Source organism: Schistocerca americana, chromosome 11, assembly GCF_021461395.2.
Source record: "Schistocerca americana isolate TAMUIC-IGC-003095 chromosome 11, iqSchAmer2.1, whole genome shotgun sequence".
Taxonomy (NCBI): Eukaryota; Metazoa; Arthropoda; class Insecta; order Orthoptera; family Acrididae; genus Schistocerca; species Schistocerca americana.
Genome location: NC_060129.1, coordinates 204715952 through 204738222, shown reverse-complemented (window position 1 = coordinate 204738222; position 22271 = coordinate 204715952). Strand labels below are relative to the sequence as shown.

The following is a 22271-nucleotide window of genomic DNA, read 5'->3' as shown; positions in this document are numbered from 1 at the left end:
AGTTTTATTTGTGTTGACGAAACAGGAGAAATGAGCAATAACGACAACTTTCAAAGGTCATTTTACCACTGTGTGACTGTGACAACGCAGGATTCATTTGTCACTATCTGCAGTACGCAGTTTGATATCGACCAAACTCGAGCAAAATAGTCCAGCAAATCACGAGCGAGCATTCAGGCCGGCATAAAATGGCCGCCGCGTAGGAGTTTGTGTGTTGACAGATCAGAGTAAGCATGGCTGTAGCGTTCCATAGCCGGTGCGGCGATAGAGTGACGCTGATAAATAGTAATAGAACAGCAGTCAGAAACTTTTCAGAGTTTAATAACGGGTTGGTGCTGAGCAGTCAGCCTCTTGCAGACAATCAGCTTTTTCAAGTTCGCATTGATAAGAAGGTCTGTTGAGCATTGTGAAAACCAATTTTTATGGCTTTTTAATAATGTCGTTTCTGCTGCAGTAGCTTATTCTGCCCATAAAACCTCATACATTTTAAAAAAAAATCATGTAGTTCTTCTGACGGGCCGGTTTTACTGGTTTGTTTTGTTCAATGTTCACTTGCCAATCGGTGCTGTGCGTTTATTTCTTTGTTGGCTTTTGCGATGTGTACAGAAAATCAATACTAATGCAAATTTATGTAAATTGTCAACATCTTGCCATGTATGTCATTGAGAACGAAACTGTAAAACTGACTCGTTGAACATCATATCGAGAAGTCGCATTTATGATTCAATAAACATGCAAATAAGTAAACATTACATCTTGAACAATAAGAATACTTAGATGTTACCTACTTTTGTGTTACGCAGCAGTTTTTCACCCAAGACTCGCAGTGATTTGTATAATTTATTAAACTTATTCGTTGTGCAGAATGCATTCCATCCTATTGCACATTCATTTGTGTGACATGGTATCTGTCGTTTCGGTACTGTCCATCACATAAAAATTTTCGTGACAGTGTATACGGCAGCAGAGCCCTAGAACGTAAAACATCCAGTGCATTTCCGCGCAATAAAAACTTCAGCAGCTGTACGATTTAGCATCGTACAAACTATTACTGCTATGTACAAATAATGGTTTATATAACTTCGAAACTAATTGAAATGTTTGTTATTCCAATTATCAAGAAAGACTTATTTCATTAACAATGTTTTCACCTCATTGCCACTCACATATACAAACTATGAAACGTATATTTTGTTCAGACATCCGTTAGTGAAAATTAGAGAGATTATCGACGTAGCAGTTTTATTTATTTATTTTTTTGACAAGGGCTATCAAAAGAGAATAAACGTTTAGTTTTTATTTTAGGTTTTTTGTACAGCATAATTCCTGCCCTTTTTCCAACACGTAGTCACAATCTTTGTGACAGCACAGCTGCAAATTACACTTCTAATAAGATAAATAGATGCATAAGATAAGGCACCCATTTGAGTCACAAATGTAAAACTGTTTTGTCTGTCAGATTAGTTTGTCTTTTCAGTAGAGTTCTCATTTAGGCCCAGTTCTAGGAATATACATCAGTGTGAGTTAAAGTATCTTCTAATGTAAAAGAAATAAAAATGTATTTGTCAGCCTTTGAATTCATCCTGGCCAGTTCTGCAAGTATTGTATGTTCACAGTTGCATAACCCATTTGTGAAGTATTCCTGCTGCATCTGTGAATCCAATTGTTTCTCACATACAATTTGCCAGCCAGTAGGTTGTGCTTTGGTTTGGATAGAACATTGCAGTATTGCCATTCTAATTTGACCTGTGACATTTATTGCTGTTTATTTCCCTTCCCAGCAGTTTTTAATATCTATGTGGATGAGTTCATAGTAAGCTGGGAACAAACTTTGTGTGTGGTATAATGCTCTCACCACAGTATAGATTAAGTAATATCTTAAATGCAGACAATGTTGTTATTGCACAATAGATGGAGATAATTTACAAAGGAGGCTACACAGCTTAAGAAATGTAGTAGAAGGGTATGGACTGAAAATACCTCTACATAATTGAAAAATAGCATTTCTGGTGAAAAACATGACAAAACCAAAAACTGGAACCAGTGGTAAAATATTGGACTAGGTATCCATCTTAAGCTATCTTGGGTGTGAAATATCCCCACGTTATTGCCATTTGCAAACAAAACTTTGCAAATCTAAACTTATATGTGGAACAATTTGTAGAACACTGAAACAGAAAACTGAAACTTTATAAAACAGTGACAGTTCCGATAGTACCATATTACATGAAAGTGACACATGCATACTCTCAAAGAAAATGAGACGGAAAATTAAGTCAGTTGAGTTGAAATATCTCAGGTTCATTGAAGACTTCATGCTGGCCTACAAAAGACGAAACACAGAAATAGGACGAGCAACAGATTTTTGAATTGGAAAGTAAAATTAAAAAATTGTCGGCTGTTGTAACCATTTAGAAAGAATGCAGCAAAATCATCTGCCTAGAATTTGGTTTCCGGAACCATCTGTGCAGCATACTCGTGAAGTGAACGTGATGATGATGATGATGATGATGATGATCACACACATATAGACCTCAAGAGAACCTTGCAAAGTGCCTACTTGACATAAGTTTTCATCAGGTGCCACACTTCTTACTTTATTACTTTTTCTGACCAATTTGTTCCTGTCTTGAATTTCTTGGCTCACTTTCCATGCTGTGGTTGAATGTTTGTGTGTCTTGTATATCAGAGTCTGTTATGGCAGTGTCCTTCTGGTCTTTTCTGAGATTGGCGAGCTATGTCATGTTCTTAATGCTTTCTTTGTACTCCAATATTTTAGTTTGTTGGGTGTCTGGGATTCTCTTGATGTAATCTTAAAGTTGACGTGATATGTTTCCAGTCTCTTACGTGCTGTGCAGTGTTTAGCCATCTTGTATTTTACTGCACACTAGGATTTTGCTGACGATTCTTTTCTGATGGGTGACCAACATTTTTTATGCCTATAAGTTTTCTGGCTTGGCAGTGTATTATTATTAATTATAATCAGTTTTCTGTGTGCGTGCAAACACACACACACACACACACACACACACACACACACACACACACACACACATACTTCATGTGCATAACACATGTGGTTAGTCATCATTTGCCTGAAATGATTTAGGAAGACCTAAATTAGGATGGCCTGACACAATGTCACCATTGGTGGTGCCAAAATGAGTGCTTGAGACTAGGTCTGTGAACCCGAAACTAGTCACAAAGAAATTAAATATAAATAAATTAAAAACAGTAAAAGCATGGCTGTAGAACTTCTATTTCCAAAACAACAGTTTTCCATAACAAGTGTTTTCCATGTCTCTTGTCATGTGACGTATGTGAGTTTTGCTCTCATACAGGGCAGCTGGTTTCGTAACAGCCTTGTACTGAGTTTTGCATTTGCGGTGAGGGAACATTTATTGATATTGTGAGTTTTTGTGTAGGCCTTCTAGAGTTTCTCTAGACAAATTCGTTGTGCTATTGTTTCCTTCCACAACACATACATATTTTTATTTAGGTTCTTGTGAAAGTATGATCTGCAGTCTAATGCGAGGCCTGAGTGAGGTTGAAAGGCAACAGTTAGATTCTGAGTTGCGAAAACTGCCAATCGTGACAGTACATTTCTTTACACACTGCTTTCCAAATTTATGGTTATATCCTCAGCTAAACTGTAATTAAGGTGTACTGCAGCTCTTTTGCTGCATGCTGCTGTTAACAATTCTTTATCGTTGTTCGTAGGCAATGAGAATTAATGAATCTGATGACTTACTTCAGCTGAATATACAAATCGATTAGTCTAGTGGAGAGTGCGCGATTGATGACTATTGACGTGGCTATTACGGTTTTAAGGTTGGTTACTGGTTTTCATGTTATTTTCCTGTGTTGTATTTTTCTCAGAATGTGACAGGATTTCTAGTTATAATGTTTTATATTACAGTGTTAGTATTGTTGCCAGTTGGTGAAGGCAACAAATGTGACTGGAGGAAAATTGGCTGTCGTGACAGACTGATCTGAAGTGTAACCTGGTGTTTGTTTCAAAAACTTTGAGGTACTTTCAGAACCTCAAGATTTCAGAGGTGACAGTTAGGCAGAAACCTGAGAGTACAACAACAAAAACAACCAATTATTGATGAAATTATTTAAATGGACAAGTAAAAAATCTACTCACCAAGTGGCAGCAGAACACACACATAAAAGACTGTTGTGATTGGCAAGCTTTTGGGGCCAGTGACCCCTTCTTAAGGCAGAAAGGTTGAAGGGGAAGGAAGAAGGGTGAAGGAAAAGGACTGGAGAGGTCTAGGGAAAGGGATAGATTCCGGTAAAGTCGCCCTGAATTACAGGTCGGGAGAGACTTAACATACAGGATGAGAAGGAAAGACTGATTGTCGGGGACTGCATCGGACGAGATGTGAAAACGTGAGAGCTTAAAGGTGGAAGCAGGGTAATATGCAAGACAGAGATTACTACTAAAACATCGTGCACGAGTAAATAAGAGTGAAAAGCTAAGTGCATTGCATGTAACAGAGGTGGGAAGGAGGTGGTGAAAAATACATGGAAACGAAACGAAAGATGTATAAAATTAAAGCGGAGTGAAGCAAAGAGTAATTACAGTGACGAAAAGCTGAGATAGAAGAAATTAACATAAATTAAGGTCAGATGGGTGGTGAGAACCAAGGACGCGTTGTAGTTCTACTTCCCACCTGCGGAGTTCTGAGAAACTCGTGTCTGGGGGAAGAATCCAGGTGGTGCATGTGGTGGTCAACACGTGCAACCCGTAGTACAAACACTCCCCCCCCTACATCGAAGTACCGAGCATTTCCTAGATTGTCTGAAATCCGTGCCCGCCCCACTCGATTGTCAGCATTGATGCCACCTCCCACCATACCAACATCCCCCATGTACATTATCTGTCTGCTGCTGAACATTCCCTCAGTCAATGCACACCTGATTCCAAACCTATGACATCCTACCTACTCACCTTAATCAACTTTATGCTTACCAACAACTACTTAACCTTTGAGGGGCAGACATGCAAACAGATCAGGAATACGGCCATGGGAACCAGGATGGCTCCTTCCTATGCCATTCTTTTCATGGGTCATTCGGAGGGGGCTTTCCTGGGATCCATAAGCCCCCCTGGTTTGGTTTAGACACATCGATGACATCTTTACGGTATGGACTCATCGTGAGGTTGACCTGCAAAAATTCCTGGAATATCTGAATACCTGCTCCCAATTAATTTCACATGCTCCTATTCCGAATCCCGTGCCACTTTCCGCAATGTTCGTCTTGTCCTCGCTGAAGACCAGCTACAAACTTTTGTCCACATTAGACCTACCGACAAACGGTACACACATTTTGACATTTGCCATCCTTCCCGTGTCAGACATTCCCTCCCGTACAGCCTCGGCATTCGAGGCAAATGTATTTGTTCGGATGCAGACTCTATAGCAATACACCACCATTCTCACGACAGCCTTCACTACACCACCAGCCTAGTTAAAAAGCAGATTTTCCAGGGCATCACATCCAATCCCGATACTGCTGATCCCTCCACAAAGGACCTTCAGAGCACACCGTTGGGGACTCAGTGTTATCCTGGTCTGGAATGCATTAATCAGCTACTTCGACTGGGCCGTGGCTTCCTAAAATTGTGCCCTGAAGTGAGATCCATTCTGTCTGAAGTTTCGCCCACCACACCTAGAATAGCTTTCCGTCACCCTCCCAAGTCTCCGCAATATTCTTGTCAGACCTTATGCTCCTTCTGCATCCATCTCGCTACCCTATGGCTCCTACCCCTGTGACCGTCCCCACTGAAAGACTTGCCCTATGATCCCTTTCACTTCCACCTATACCAGCCCTGTAACTGGCAAAACACATACTATCAAAGGGAGAGCAACCTGCAAAACGACATGTCATATACGATCTATTACGTAAACACTGTTCAGCCTTTTACACCGGTGCAGCTACCACCAAATTATCAATTAGGATGAATGGACATAGGCAGAGGATGTATACTGGCGACATGCGATGTCCTGTTGCCGAGCGTGCTCTACAACATGACATTCGTGACCTCGGCACCTGTTTCACCACATGCGCCATCTGGATTCTTTCCCCGGACACCAGTTTCTCAGAACTAAAAAGGTAGGAACTAGAACTACAACACTTCCTCAGTTCTTACCACCCACCTGGCCTTAATTTACGTTAATTTCTTCTGTCTCGACATTTCTTCACAGTAACTACCCTTTTCTTCACTTTGTTTTGGTTTTCTACATCTTTCATTTCTTTCCCATCTATTTTTCACCGCCCCCTACCACCTCTGTTACGTACAATGCACTTAGCTTTCCACTCTTATTAACTCGTGCGTGACGTTTCATCAGTAATCTCTCTCTTGCATATTAGCGTGTCTTCCACCTTTAAGCTCTCAGGTTTTCAAATCTCGTCCGACGCAGTCCCCGACAATCAGTTTTTCCTTCTCATTCCGTACGGTAAGTCTCCCGTGACCCGCAGTTCTAGGTGACTTTCCTGAAATCTACCCCTTTGCCTAGACCTCTCCAGTCCTTTTCCTTCACCCTTCTTCCTTCCTCTTCAACCCTTCTGCCTGAAGAAGAAGCCACTGGCTCCGAAAACTTGCCAATCACAACAGTCTTTTATGTCATGCCGTCGCTTGATGAGTAGACTTTTTATTTATCCAGATTAAATTTTATGACATTTTATTTATATGACAGCATTGTGCACAATGGTTCATTATGCAGCCACAAATGGGGGGGGGGGGGGGGGGGGTTGAAAAATAATATGTTCAATTTTTTTTATTCAGTTCTCAATATCAGTTGATGTATTATATGCCAACCATATTATTCGCATGGCTTTCTCACTTCACTGGCACCAGTTGCAACCCTCTGCCACTAGAGAGCTCTGAATTATAGCGTGTTAGTGTAATGCGACTTTGTCTGTGGGTGAGAAGCAGTGTGCTGTAATAGTGTTTCTAACTTCGAACACATGAAGCGCCCCCTCTTTAAAGGGAGGTTTACTATCTTTGGCCCCAAAAAAGTGTGTTCTTTGAGAATTTTTTTCTCGGGATGTGTTATAGATATCAATGTCAAATTTGGCCAAAGTGTTTATTGATATTTCCTCTACAAACAGGAATTTTTTCGACCTGAAATATCGAAGAGCAAAGCCGGAAGTGCTGTCAGAATGAAACAAAATTTCGATGTAGACCTCCACGCGCGGTATGTCACAGGTCAGCCGGCTCATCAAAATTGAGTTGACGTTAGCGAAGTATATAAGATTTGTAGGAGTTGTACCTCACTTCAGTTATTTGGACCATAGGAAACAAAATAGTGGCTATTTGAAAAAATTTGGGTTTTTCATCGATTTTTTTTTTACTTCGTCGGCCAAGTAAAAATATTTATAGTTGGTGGATCGGAATAAAAGTGGTACAACTCTTAGACAATTTAGTTAGCTTCGTTGGAAACAAAGAATCACGTCAATCGTTTCAGTAGATTTGAAGTTACCAAGTTGTTGTTGTTGTTGTTGTTGTTGTTGTTGTTGTTGTTGTTGTTGTTGTCTTCAGTCCAGAGACTGGTTTGATGCAGCTCTCCATGCTACTCTATCCTGTGCAAGCTTCTTCATCTCCCAGTACGTACTGCAACCTACATCCTTCTGAATCTGCTTAGTGTATTCGTCTCTTGGTCTCCCTCTACGATTTTTACCCCCACACTTTCCTCAGATACTAAACTTCTGATCTCTAGGTGCCTCAGAACGTGTCCTACCAACCGATCCCTTCTTCTAGTCAAGTTGTGCCACAAACACCTCTTCTCCCCAATCCTATTCAGTACCTCCTCATTAGTTATGTGATCTACCCATCTAATCTTCAGCATTCTTCTGTAGCACCACATTTCAAAAGCTTCTATTCTCTTCTTGTCAAACTATTTATCCTCCATGTTTCACTTCCATACATGGCTCCACTCCATACAAATACTTTCAGAAATGACTTCCTGACACTTAAATCTATACTCGATGTTAACAAATTTCTCTTCTTTCCTTGCCATTGCCAATCTACATTTTATATCCTCTCTACTTCGACCATCATCAGTTATTTTGCCCCCCAAATAGCAAAACTCCTTTACTACTTCAAGCGTCTCATTTCCTAATATAATTCCCTCAGCATCACCCGACTTAATTCAACTACATTCCATTATCCTCATTTTGCTTTTGTTGATGTTCATCTTATACCCTCCTTTCAAGATACTGTCCATTCCGTTCAACTGCTCTTCCAGGTCTTATGCTGTCTCTGGCAGAATTACAATGTCATCAGCGAACCTCAAAGTTTTTATTTCTTCTCCATGAATTTTAATACCTACTCCAAATTTTTCGTTTGTTTCCTTTACTGCTTGCTCAATATACAGGTTGAACAACATCGGGGAGAGGCTACAACCCTGTCTCACTCCCTTACCAACCACTGCTTCCCTTTCGTGCCCCTCGACTCTTATAACTACCATCTGGTTTCTGTACAAATTGTAAACAGCCTTTCGCTCCCTGTATTTTACCCCTGCCACCTTTAAAATCTGAAAGAGAGTATTCCAGTCAACATTGTCAAAAGCTTTCTCTAAGTCTACACATGCTAGAAACGTAGGTTTGCCTTTCCTTAATCTTTCTTCTAACATAAGTCGTAAGGTCAGTATTGCCTCAAGTGTTACAACATTTCTACGGAATCCAAACTGATCTGCCCCGAGGTCGGCTTCTGCCAGTTTTTCCATTCGTCTATAAAGAATTCGTGTTAGTATTTTGCAGCCGTGATGTATTAAACCATACCGCGTGATAAAAAAAGGTAATTTCGAGAAAAATGCGTCTGAAGTTTTGACTTCATATAAAGGCAATATTATGCAACTTATGTTCAATCTGCTATTCCGGGTCCATAAAATAGTCCTTCCTCCTCTTCAGTGAGGGCGTTCTGCCCGACCTGCTCCATGCTATGCTGTTCCAGAGCTGCTTGTATGGCTGGTGACAAACGGTTTTTGGCTGCTCGAATCCGGTGGTCATCTGAATGCTTGGCGAACTGCGCCAAATAGAGTCCCAGGGTGAAGTCCATCATTGTCACGGTCTTCAGAATTGCTGAATACCCTTCGTTGAAGCTGCTCACTGCCAGGAAAGTCAGTCTTCGCACCAGAATGCAAATGCTTGGGGGCTAACTTCCAAACACACGCGTTCAAACTTTCATTTGAATTTTGTGTGTTTCCTCCCATGCATCGGTACAATAACTGGTCCTCTGGAAAAAAAAAAAGAACTGGTGCATTAAAAAGGCCGATTTCAGGCAGGTGCATTTTCTTGTTGAACCGCAAATAACAAACATTTCTGTTCCGTATTCGGAAAAACTATTTCAGGGATGGATTCTAAACACTTTTATGGATCCAAAAATGCAATTAAAAAAAATAGATTTTTGGACCAGAGGACAGTAAACCTCCCCTTAAGTGTGATAATGCTGACCACACAAGAGCTCAGCGACATTTGCATTCATAAATTCTCCTCCGTCCAGTCCCGACTTTGCCCCATCCGATTTTCATCATTTCCAAAACTCGGAGAATTTCTTGTCGATAGTGAGCTGGCTGGTGTGGCCGATAGGCTCTAGGCGCTCCAGTCCGGAACCACGCGGCTGCTACGGTCGCAGGTTCGAATACTGCCTAGGGCACGGATGTGTGTGATGTCCTTAGGTCAGTTAGGTTTAAGTGGTTCTGAGATTAGGGGACTGACGACCTCCTTGATTGTGACGAAGTGGTGGGGTTGTGGTTTTGTCAACACTGTCAGACATTCTACAGTGAATGAATCAGCAAATTGGTCTCTTGTTGGGAGAAATGTGTTTGTTGCCAGTGTGTGACTTTCGAGAAATAAATATGTGGACATGGAGGATAAAGTTCAGAATGTTAATAAAGTTTAAAAAGCTTTAATAATTTTTACGTAAAGACTTTGGAGGCATCGGTTGGTTCGTCAGAAGTGTCTGATTCCAACTGTCTGCTTTGAATCGTGATGTAATGGTGTGGTGTTGTGTGACATAACTACAATGTTATGTGTGTGTGTCGGTTGTGTTTGTAGATGTCACGGTGTATCAGATGGTGCACTCAGGTGGTGGTTATTGACGTGCCAAGTTTAACGTGTGGTATTGGATTTGCTCGAGTTTTGGTTGTCATTGTGCTAAAGTGGTTTTGCGTTTAGGTTGTCGATGTGGTAACGCGGGTTGTAGAAGTGTTTTCGGTGGGTTGTTAAGGTTTTTTTTATTTGCCATTTTTGTTAGGTCTGATTAGTTTGATGTTCTTTGTGTGAAAAGAAGTATAATTATTTTCATTGCTGTTTAGTTAAGTATGGGTACGGCAGTGGAGTTTGTGAGTGAGTGTTGTAGGAGACGTTTCTGTGCACGCGTGCCTGTGGCCACGAACATTGATGGCGTTGCCAGAGGTTTTTTTGCCAAGTAATTTTTGTTTTGATTTTATTCTGTAGTAATTGTGGTGTTTTGTCTGTTGCATATTTATGGTAGGTCAGTTGGGCTTTAACTCATTTAGTGAATATGGGGTATTTGGTTTTTTGAGTTGTTGGCGTTTTGGTTTGGTGTTCTAGGTGTTGAGTTTTTGGTATCAGTAGTTGCCGTTGATCTATATGGTCAAGAGAAATGTCAGATTACTGTGGTTTTGTTGGTGTAGTGGAATGTTGTAATTTAATTTTTTTTTACATTAATTGTTTTAGTATGGAGCAACGTTTTTCTTAAATACGTGTAGTTGTATATTTAGCTTGTCCCTACCCTAAACCCCCAGTTTCCCACGGGTGTCCTGTTACTTTCATTTTATTTTTGGTGCGAGATGTTATTATGTCATTTTTATTTTTGTTTGAGTTTGCTGACGTGTGTACGTAATGATGTCGTCTCCGTATTGTATATGCTGGAAGTAGCTGTTTCCACCTTATTCTTGACATTGTGGGTCAAAGCAGACTGTGGAATCGGCTACTCCTTTGATGCCCTTTAGTTTCTGGCGTGCCTCGTAATTTGATACACTCGAAATCGTGACATTTACCGAAAGCTCTTTCCTCGTCAGTCTGATCTGACTCGTTTTGTCATGTTCGCTTCCCACAGTTCATCGCGCAAACGGTCCACCGATTGCAGAATGCAGAAGAAGAGTCATAAGTAAACTTTTACCACATCCTCAATTAAAACCTGTATTTTCCCACTGTAGTTTGATATATTCAAGTCTTTAATAGGTTTGAAGGCATTAATAACATTAACATCTGCTCTCAAAAACACCAATCATATTTACATATGTTGGTGGTTACGTACGATTGTATTAATTCACAGTCGTACTGATTCCTAGCGTCACTAGTCAAAGATGAATTCGTCGTGTTTCTCAATATTTTCCTTCTGTGAAGTAAGCCAGAGCCTGGATGCTCTGAGATTTGGAGCACCTAGACTGACAGATCCCCTGTTTGGAGGACTGTATCGAATGCGTGTGCCTTATGCTGTTCCAGATACGCGAGGATTGATCCCTGTGGCCTGTAAAACTAGCGTGTGTGAGGGAAAGGTCACAAAGGTGTCAATTGTCACTTCAAAAACGTAAAGTTATGTAATTACTTTTTTGTTTCTTTGTAGTTACTTGTCTGCAGTCCTTGTGCACACTGAAATCTCCTCACTACAAAACTGTAGCGTGTCTGTAGAGTAGCTAAACAAAATGGCCCTGTCTGTCAAAGTGGAGACGGGTTCGCCAGTCCAGTTAATTTCGGCTCGTGTGGCGGCATGCGACTGTCTTGTCACGTGAGGGTTTCAGTTTGTAGTAGAACTACAGAATTCTTCCTAAAAGAAACAAAAAATAATAATTTTGTAACTTTAGTTTTTTGACTCGGTAATTAAGACTTCGACAACCACTTGTACACTGTCAAGTAGAAGTAAAATCATCTAAAAGTTAATTAAATTTGCCTGTATTAACAGAAACAGGAAGACAAGGCATTATAAATCATTAAAATAGGCAGGCAAAAAGTATTGTAAACACCTAAAATGGGCAATAAAAATCAATACATATAAACTGTGGAAACTCCAGGATGGAAAACAATAATATTAGGAAAAGGATAGACTGGTACTCACCAAATAACGGAGTCAACGAGTCGCAGAGAGGCGCAGTTGCTGCCGTGCCTTTACCGCACGGCACCCCACTCGTCACCGTCGCCACCACCTTCCTCTACACCGACATCCCCAGTGCCCGCAGTTTTACGCTATTCGGCACTACGTTTTCCGTCGATCCAACCGACTCCGAACCTCCAGCCTAGCTCCTGTTCGCTGTGAACGACTGTATTGTCGCTCACAATTACTTCTCTGAAGGCACCGTGTACAAACGAGTCTGTGGTACAGCAGTGGACTGTCGCGTGTTACCGGCCTATTTGTGAGCCGCCCAGAGCAATCCTCTGTAACTACCTAGAATAAACTGCTCCCCTGGTAAAGATTCACTGACGGTAACTTCGAGATCTGTGCAGAAGGTGAAGACACCTACTACACATTCCTGCTGAACCTCCCCCATTCAGTTCAGCTGTTCCTGTCAACCCGTGAAGCCACCTTCCTCAGTGTCGACCTCCGTTTCGAGGACACCTACGTCAGTACCTCTGCTCTGCATCGAGCCTGCCGACTGTCAGTAATACCTCCACCTCGACAGCTGCCACTCACCTTATTCCGAGAAGTCCCGTACGTACAGCCTAACCACCGGTGACCGTTGCACCCGTAGTGTCGAGCATTTCTTCCCGGAATATGCCGTGGGTCTCACCGGAGCCTTTGCAGACCAAAATTACCCTCCGGACACGGATCGGAAACACGTCTCCTGTGCCTGGACTCTCCAGTCACCCTCCACCTCCCAACGTCCCACCGTCCGCTTACAGAAGAGCGTTCCCCTCGTGACTCGGTACCGTTGGGGACTGGAGCAATCGAAACACACTCTCCTCCGTTGTTTCGACTACCTCTCGTTGTGCCGTGAAATCGAGAATGTCCTGCCCACTATCCTTCTGCAATGTTACGTGGCTTTATGCTTAATTACAGACTTACTATTTTATCAGATGATTTGTTTTCACCACCTAATGCCCGCTGTTTACGTCCTCCTTCGTTGTTGAGTGATGTATCACTTTTCGTTCTGACGCTGCAACTCTTCCTTTCCTATATCTCTACTATTTTTTATCTATATAGATGATGAACTATTGGTTTTTCCATTTTACAACTTTTTAATAACTGTGGAAGTATTACAGGCATCGGGTCCCACCTAATGTGTCACCCGCCTACACGTTTTACGTGAACCTTTCGAGACTCGATCGATCTGTTTACAAAGAGAAAGCAGAATATCTCTTTCTTTGACGTCGTCCGACAATGACCCAGGAAGCTCGACGCCCTCGCGGCCCGGGCTCTTCCGCAGCTCGTGGTAGTTTGCAGCATTCGTTTTATTCCTCGCCCACTTGCTGCTATGTCGAACTTTCGTGGTGATTGTTGGGCGACGTCTTCCACATTATCTGCAACATAAACTTTCTTCCCACAGTATTTCTGAAAACCCAAAAACAAACTTAAAGAACATAACATTAATAACTGTTCTTACAATTATTCGTATAAGTCTTGGTCGATTTAATGAGGGGTGGGACAGGCCTAAGCCTTGTGACACCACACTTCCCACTTCTCTGGCGGTATTATTTGAACGCCCACCGAGTCTACGCGATATCTTAGTCCGCCCCCACTCGACCCCACCTGCCGACCCGTCGCCTCGTGGCTCGTATCACTGTAATAGACGTAGATGCGAGGCCAGTCCCGTGCTTCCTCCCGCACCACTGCTCACCGGCGCCACCTATCCCGTTCGAGGCAGGCCTACCTGCAAAACTGATCGTGTGATTCACAAACTGAGCTGCAACCACTGTGTCGCATTCTACGTGGGCACGACAATTGACGAGCTGTCTGTACACAGGAATGTCCGCAGGCAAACTGCAGCCGAGGAACGGTCGGGTAACCCGGTCGACGAGCGAGCTGCCCGACACGACATTCTTCATTTTAATGACAACTTGGCAGTGTGTGCTGTCTGGTTCCCTCCTACAGACGCCAGCTTTTCTGAATTGTGCCGGTCAGACGTTGGAAATATAACATACTGCGTATAAAATTGTATGAAAGTTTTCAGAAAAGCAACTGACATAATACTGACCTGTCCAGAATTCGAAAAGTAATACTGGTATCAATAACTACTGGTGAGGAAAAGTAATGCTAGAGGAGGATGCCCCGTTACAGCCTCCATTTGGACAGCTGGTCAAATAGTGAAATATCCAGATTTTTGCAGCATTCAGATGTGGCAGTGTCGGGCTGTACTGTAAAGAGAGGGCAGGCGTATCAGTCCGGAAGGTTCCGCTCGACCACATCCGACCGCCACGAGGGAGTGCCGCCGTATCGTGCACAGAGCACACCGTAACCTGGCTTCACACCTGTGCCTGCCGTACGAGAAAAAGTAACGGAGCCCCGGAGACATTCCGTGTCGTCCCGCACTAATTCTCAGACGCGAGTGGCATCCGGACCGGGGAGTTACCGTCCGATTAGTAGGCTGCCGCTAACACCTCGGCCGTGTTTCGAGTATTGCCACGAGTGGGGAGTACGGGTGGCCGACTGTGCAGAGTTTCGTTCGGCACCGAATTGCTGTTCTCCACCGTCCCGGAGGTCCGCGTCCGACGAGTATGTCGGCGACCGGGGGAGGGGCGGGGCGGCGCGGCGTTACTCTCGGCGCCACGGCGTGGTCCGCTGCCGGGTGTGACTCGAGGTCAGAACTGGCACCGAACGAGGGAACTCTGAGGCGACACAGTACGTGACGTATATCCCGCACCCTCACACGTTACCTGTCGTGCGACAGTATACTTTCTCGACATTTTTCCGGCGGGACTATACCGGTCCACACGTTCCGCACTTACCTGTGGACTGTCAGAGTTGTGCCAGGGTACTCTGACGGCCGGACAGCTCCCCAGATGTGCCACCTGTAGAACGCGTGTGGATCGGCTCGGATGTCGTCTCCGGAAAAGAGAATTTGTGGTGCCTTTTCCAGTTGAATCGGTGCCTGTATCTGAGCCAAACTCTCGACCCGAGAAATTTCATTTCCTTTCTCCGTCTGCACAGATACTCTGCAAGCCACTGTACGATGTGTGGGGAGGGTACCCTTTACCACTACTATAGTTCAATTCTTTTATCTTGGCTGTTTGCGCGTGCCCGTGCAGATGCGGGAGATTGCTGCATTGCCAGTTGCATGCGCCAAGCAAACTTACGTTTAGGGGGGAGCACGCAGTTCGTGAAGTAAAGCCACCACGGCCGCATTAACCCTTTCGCTGCTACAGAGACGTGCTCCCCGCATTCCGCGCTGTACGCGATTTTGTCATCACTGCACTGCTTGCCTGTGCAGACACTGGTGTTTTCACTGCTTTGACACACTTATCATTCGATTCCACAAAAATTATTTGGCCCAAAAATTTGATTTTTACACATCTTCTTGACTGATACCTCCCCCCCATAAATGACTTAATTTTGTTTCGATGTTCGACGCAGTTATTGTGCAGCATTAAATGTAGTAAACCACTGCACGAAATTTTGAAGAGTTTGCAGAGGTTAAAGTCCCCAGTGTCTACTTTCCGTATGGTCGATTTCAGTTACCACTAGAAATTTCAAAAAATTACATTCAAACGAATAAAATTCATGAAGTAAGACACTTCGATATTGTTTTTAAATAAAGGAAATATTAAGCACAAAACAAGGTTTGAACTCAGGACCTTTCACTTAGCAACCAAACACTTTAACCATTGTGCTAACACAGCTCATTATTCAATGTACTTCCTGGGGGAGTTTAAACTAGGATGCAAAATATCAACAAACACTGTCGGTGTGGTTCATGGTGTGGGTTCCTGTAGTCACGTCCTAGTTCATGAACCACGGTCAACATATCAGTGGCCAAGTAAGTGGTCCCGGCAGTCGGGATACCAGTTACTTTGGAATAAGGCTGGGCATCTCGGACATATTCTGAGTCGTGGTCACCTTTGTGCTCGTACGGCAAAGACTACCAAATCCACCGGTTAGTCCCTCAACCGTTAGGGGTAAAACTCAATGGGACTCGGGGCAAGTAAGGCTGGCAACCTGCTTCCTTGGTACTTTAAATATGATGCTGGCAACAATCGGAGCAAAATGCCTCGGACCTTTGGAGGTGACGGAGTCCCACCTCTAACTGACAAACCAGGGACTTCTAAGATACGACTTTGCAAACAAATGGTAATGAGATGGGGAGCTGTTAATATCAATGGGGGATACTCTGGGAAGAAGGTAAAGCTGGCAGAGGCTGCAAGTAAGATGGGGCTGGACGTTTTAGCTGTAAGGGGTGAGAAAGAAGAGGAAGTGGGAGAATACAAGGTCTACCTGTCAGGAGTCAAAGCACGAATAGCACAATCGGGTGTAGAGCTTTACATCAGGAAAGAAATGGAACCCAGCGTAGTTGCAGTAAGGTATGTAAACGAATGACTGATGTGGATAGATTTGACAGTGTCTACCAAGAAAATTAGGATTGTGTCAGTATATTCGCATTGTGAAGGGACAGATCAAGATAAGATGGATAGTTTTTATGAGGCACTCAGTGATGTAGTTGTTAGAGTAAAGGACAAGTCTTCTTCTCACGGGTGATTTTAACGCCAGGATTGGAAATCGAACAGAAGGGTATGAAAAGGTTATGGGTAAATTTGGAGAGGATATGGAGGCCAACAGGAACGGGAAACAACTCTTGGATTTCTGTGCCAGTATGGGCTTAGTAATCACAAACTCCTTTTTTAAACATAAGAACATTCACCGGTACACTTGGGAAGGCAGGAGGACCAGATCTATCATTGACTATATAATAACAGATCAGGAATTCAGGAAGGCTGTGAGGGACACACGTGTATTCAGGGGATTCTTTGATGACACTTATTATTATTTAATCTGCAGTGAAATTGGGATTGTGAGGCCTAAAGTGCAGGAGGTCAGGTCCATATGTAGGAGGATAAGAGTGGAGAAACTTCAGGATAAGGAAATCAGGCACAAGTACATAACAGCGATCTCAGAAGAAAGGTACCAGTTAGTTGAATGTAGTCAATTACAGTCATTGGAAAAGGAATCGACAAGGTACAGGGACACAGTACTAGAAGTGGCTAAAGAATGTCTTGGAACAGTAGTGTGTAAAAATAGGATGAAGCAAACAGCTTGGTGGAATGACACAGTCAAGGCAGCCTGTAAAAGGAAAAAGAAGGCGTATCAAAAATGGCTACATACTATAACTCAGGTAGACAGAGAAAGTTATGTTGAAGAAAGAAACAAATTGCAGCGGCTACACAGGATAATTGAAATGGCCCGGGAGTCGGGACAGGTTCCATCAGACTGGACAAAAGCAGTAATCACACCAATCTTTATACATGGAAACAGAAAAGATTGTAACAACTACAGAGGTATCTCTTTAATCAGCGTTGTGGGTAAAATCTTCTCAGGTATTGTTGAAAGGAAAGTGCGAGTATTAGTTGAGGACCAATTGGATGAAAATCAGTGTGGGTTTAGGCCTGTTAGAGGTTGTCAGGACTAGATCTTTAGCTTACGGCAAATAATGGAGAAGTGTTACGAGTGGAACAGGGAATTGTATCTATGCTTTATAGATCTAGAAAAGGCATATGACCGGGTTCCTAGGAGGAAGTTATTGTCTGTTCTACGAGATTATGGAATAGGAGGCAAACTTTTGCAAGCAATTAAAGGTCTTTACATGGATAGTCAGGCAGCAGTTAGAGTTGACGGTAAATTGAGTTCATGGTTCAGAGTAGTTTCAGGGGTAAGACAAGGCTGCAACCTGTCTCCACTGTTGTTCATATTATTTATGGATCATATGTTGAAAACAATAGACTGGCTGGGTGAGATCAAGATATGTGAACACAAAATAAGCAGTCTCGCATATGCGGATGACTTGGTTGTGATGGCAGATTCGATTGAAAGTTTGCAAAGTAATATTTCAGAGCTAGATGAGAAATGTAAGGACTATGGTATCAAGATTAGCATCTCCAAAACGAGAGTTATGTCAGTGGGAAAGAAATGTAAACGGATTGAGTGCCAAATAGGAGGAACAAAGTTAGAACAAGTGGACGGTTTCAAGTACTTAGGATGCACATTCTCACAGGATGACAACATAGTGAAAGAACTGGAAGCGAGGTGTAGTAAAGCTAATGCAGTGAGCGCTCAGCTATGATCTACTCTCTTCTGCAAGAAGGAAGTCGGTACCGAGACTAAGCTATCTGTGCACCGTTCAATCTTTCGACCAACTTTGTTGTATGGGAGCGAAAGCTGGGTGGATTCAGGTTACCTTATCAACAAGGTTGAGGTTACGGATATGAAAGTAGCTAGGATGATTGCAGGTACTAGTAGATGGGAACAATGGCAGGAGGGTGTCCACAATGAGGAAATCAAAGAAAAACTGGGAATGAACTCTATAGATGTAGCAGTCAGGGCGAACGGGCTTAGATGGTGGGGTCATGTTACACGCATGGGAGAAGCAAGGTTACCCAAGATACTTGTGGGTTCAGCAGTAGAGGGTAGGAGGAGTCGGGGCAGACCAAGGAGAAGGTACATAGATTCGGTTAAGAACGACTTTGAAGTAATAGGCTTAACATAAGAAGAGGCACCAATGTTAGCACTGAATAGGGGATCATGGAGGAATTTTATAAGGGGGACTATGCTCCAGACTGAACGCTGAAAGGCACAATCAGTCTTAAATAATAATGATGATGATGATGATGATGATGATGATGATGATGACACTGTTGGTATGACTATGAATTACTCACGTTTCGTCGAAGTACAATAGGAAATAAACAATTACCGCTGTTCTTTATTGCAAAGAAGCGGTTAGTGAGAATGATACTAACACCTTTCCTTGCTATCGCCTGCATTAGGAGGCTTATTGCTTGTTTGGTCTAATTAATTAATAGAATATGAAGCAATTGGTATAAAGAATGTTTTTTCCGAACTTTCTATAAAAGAAATTTGGCTATCAAGACGTTCCTTTTGTTCAATTACTTTATTTATGACTGAACGTTTCTAAAACTGAAGTCACTCGTCCGTGCTCTGCACTGCAGTCGAGCTCTGGCAACGTCGTTCTCTGTTCATTAGCTGACTGTGTTTTGTGACGTCAGATGCGCAGAACGAACCTAAACTCGGCCACCGTCGTAAATGACGCGCAGTTTAGTAATTCCCTCCCCTGCTCCATGCGCAAATAGGGCGAGGGAAAAACGGCTGTCTACGTTGCTCCGTACGAGCCCCCGATCTCGTACCTTATTTTCGCAGTCCTTATGGGCGATGTACGACGGCAGTAGAATTGTTAGGCAGTCGACTTGGAGTGTCAGTTCTCTAATTTTTTTCAGTAGTTTTCCCCAAAAAGAATGTCACCTTCCCTCCGGGGGTTCCCATTTGAGTTCCCGAAGCACCTCTGTATAACTTACGTGTTTTGAACCTACCGTTAACGAATCTAGCAGCTCACCTCTGAATTGCTTAGATGTCTTCCTCCGGTTCGACCCGGTGCGGGTACCGAACGCTCGGGCATTACTCTAGAATACGTCGCACCCGCTTGCTGTGTGCGGTCTCGTGTACGCAAGACCCTCTCTTACCGTAAACTCTCCCCCTAAACCGGTGCCACCATTCACCTCCCCCCACCACAAATCTCGCACGACCGTTCCATTTTGTATCGCTCTGCAGTGTTATGTCCAGATATTTGAATGACTGGACTGTGTCTAGCGGGATGCTAGCAATACTGTATCCGAACATTACAGGTTTGTTCTTCCTACTTGTCGGCGTTAACTTACATTTTTTCCACATCTACAGCTAGCTGCAATTCGTCACACCGACAGGAAATTTTGTCCAAGTCATATCGTATCTTCCTACAGTCACTCGACTTTGACACCTTGCTGCACACCACAGCAAACGAGCGCACGTTGCTGCCTACCCTGTCCGCCATATCTTATACGTTTGTAGAGAACAGTGGCAGACTTATTACACTTCCCTGGAGCACTCCTCGTCTCTGACGAACACCCGTCGTCGCAGACCGCGTACTGCGTTCTGTGACGTAAGAAGTCTTCGAGCCACTCACGTATCTGACAATGTAATGTGTACGTCCGTACCTTCATTAACGACTTGCAGCGGGGCACTGTGTCAGATGTTTCCCGGAAGTCTAGAAATATGGCATCTGCCTGTTGCCCGTCACCCGTAGTTCGCAGAATATCGAGTGACAGAGGTGCGAGCCGAGATTCGCACGAGTGGCGCTTTCTACAACTGTGCCGATTTGTGGACATAAGCTTCTCAAGTTTCGAGACAGTTTATTATATTCAAATTGAGAATATGTTTGAGGATTCGGCAGTAAACTGAAGTAAGTGATATTGGTGTGTAATTGCGTGGGTCCATTCTCTTGCCCTTCTTATAGACAGGAGTCGCCTCCTTCGTTTCACTATTTTTGGCCAGACAGTATATTTCTGTCCCCCCGCCCCCCCTCCCCCCCCCCTCCCCGTCTCTGCTAGTGGTTCTCAGCATGTGTCTACTTGTAAAACAACCCTTCAGACTAAAATAGTTTTAACATTGAACTGCTGCCTAAAAGCACTATTTAGCACGCGCCTGTGAAGAATACCGATTCGCTCCTCAGCTTTATTTAAGTCACACGGAGAATTAAGAAACTGTTCTTCCGTTGTGTTTGATTGAAAGAAGAGCAAAATCCTTCAATCAGTTTGTCTGCACCACCAAGTCATCTCAGAACTGCAGTCTCATAATTTATTTTCTGACGTAAATGCCCAGTGAATTTGGCTGACGAGGTGTGCCGTTGCGCTCAATCTGGCTGGCGCATTTCCCACACCACCACACTGCGCTGTGTGACTGTAAGGAGGATGAAGACTGGGAAACTGCATATGTGCCACATTTAAATCAGATTGCAGTCATATTGCATATGACTTGGATTTATATTTCACACTTCTTAAAAAAGGTTCAGTATTATGTAATTATTTTTGGAACACTGTAGATGTAATACTTTTTTTCTAATACAGACTGTCAGTATAGGGACACACTCAGATAATTCCACATATTTTCACACTTAAGTTTCCACATAATCGTAACTTGTTTAGTTTTGTAACTGAAAAAAGTCTCTAACACACGTGTATCAGTTGAAATATTATAGCATGGACACGTGGCAAGTATCTGAGGAAAGCAGTGTAGATGTACTAGACAGTTTTAATGCCAAATGTATTTGTCCTTCAAATGGGAATTACCTTGCAGGTCTAACATTTACATCTGCACGTGCACAAGGGCACTCTCAGCTGACACGTCCGACAGTCCCGAAAACAGTTTGAAAACAAATGTAAGATTTGCAGTGTGTTCAAAACGTTTAGGAAACAGTCCTCGTAATTCTTTTACGGCGACAGTGAATTCTTCGAACTTCACGCTTTCTTTAATGGCAGCGACCGTAGAGAACTGTACTGTCTGTCAGAATGTGTCCCTTCTATAATGCAATTTCTTTTAAATGCGTCACTATTGAACCGGCAAGATGTTACAGTGCAGTATCTCAATGTGGGCGGTGTGCAGTAAGGTCCATTTAAAGTACGAAGTCTGCAATCCGTGCCAGATGTTCTAATTTTTGTCTCTGCACTAGTTTCATTTCGTAAATACAACAGTGGTGATTTTAAATTGAAAGATTGTTCCGGGCATACGACTCGACTTAACCGACGTACTTTTCATTCGTACACGAAGTCTCTGTATTCTTTGTTCAATTCCACTGAAAACTATTGCAGCTGACAGAGGAGTAACGTGTCCGACTTCGGAAATTTTACTGTTTGTACAACCAATTTCTTAACTTGCTCTGAGCCTCCAAACTTAGTACAAATTGCTTTTTGATGTAGAGAGCAATAAATCTCATCTGCCCATTGTAAATTTTTGCTCCTTCACTGTCAATAAAATCTTTAAATTCTTTCTGCACGGTATTATAATGTTGTTTTGTAGCAAATACGCAGTACCAGTTGCGTATGTTTGTGGAGAATTCTCCTCCCTCTCATCTGTCACTGCCATTCATTTTAAAGGATCGCGACGATAGATCGCCAGAGTTCCCCTTTTGTTGTGCAGACAGCCACGTTACCTGTGAACGTCTTCAGTACCGGGAGCAAATAGGGACGGGCAGATAGCACCGTATAAACATTGCCGATGCTGTGATTCTGCAGAACTGAGAGTCGTGACGACCGAAAAATGC

At 43.0% G+C, this 22271-nt stretch overlaps 1 protein-coding gene across 1 annotated transcript in view; it reads left to right on the top strand.

The window, feature by feature from the left end:
- Nucleotides 1–205: 205 nt before the first annotated feature.
- The window catches only part of LOC124553563 (neuralized-like protein 4), a 282401-nt gene continuing 260335 nt past the window's right edge, over nt 206–22271 (top strand). The window contains exon 1 of the mRNA XM_047127409.1: nt 206–392. Within this exon, the coding sequence (XP_046983365.1) occupies nt 234–392 (159 nt within the window). The 5' untranslated portion in view covers nt 206–233. The remainder of the gene's footprint in view (nt 393–22271) is intronic.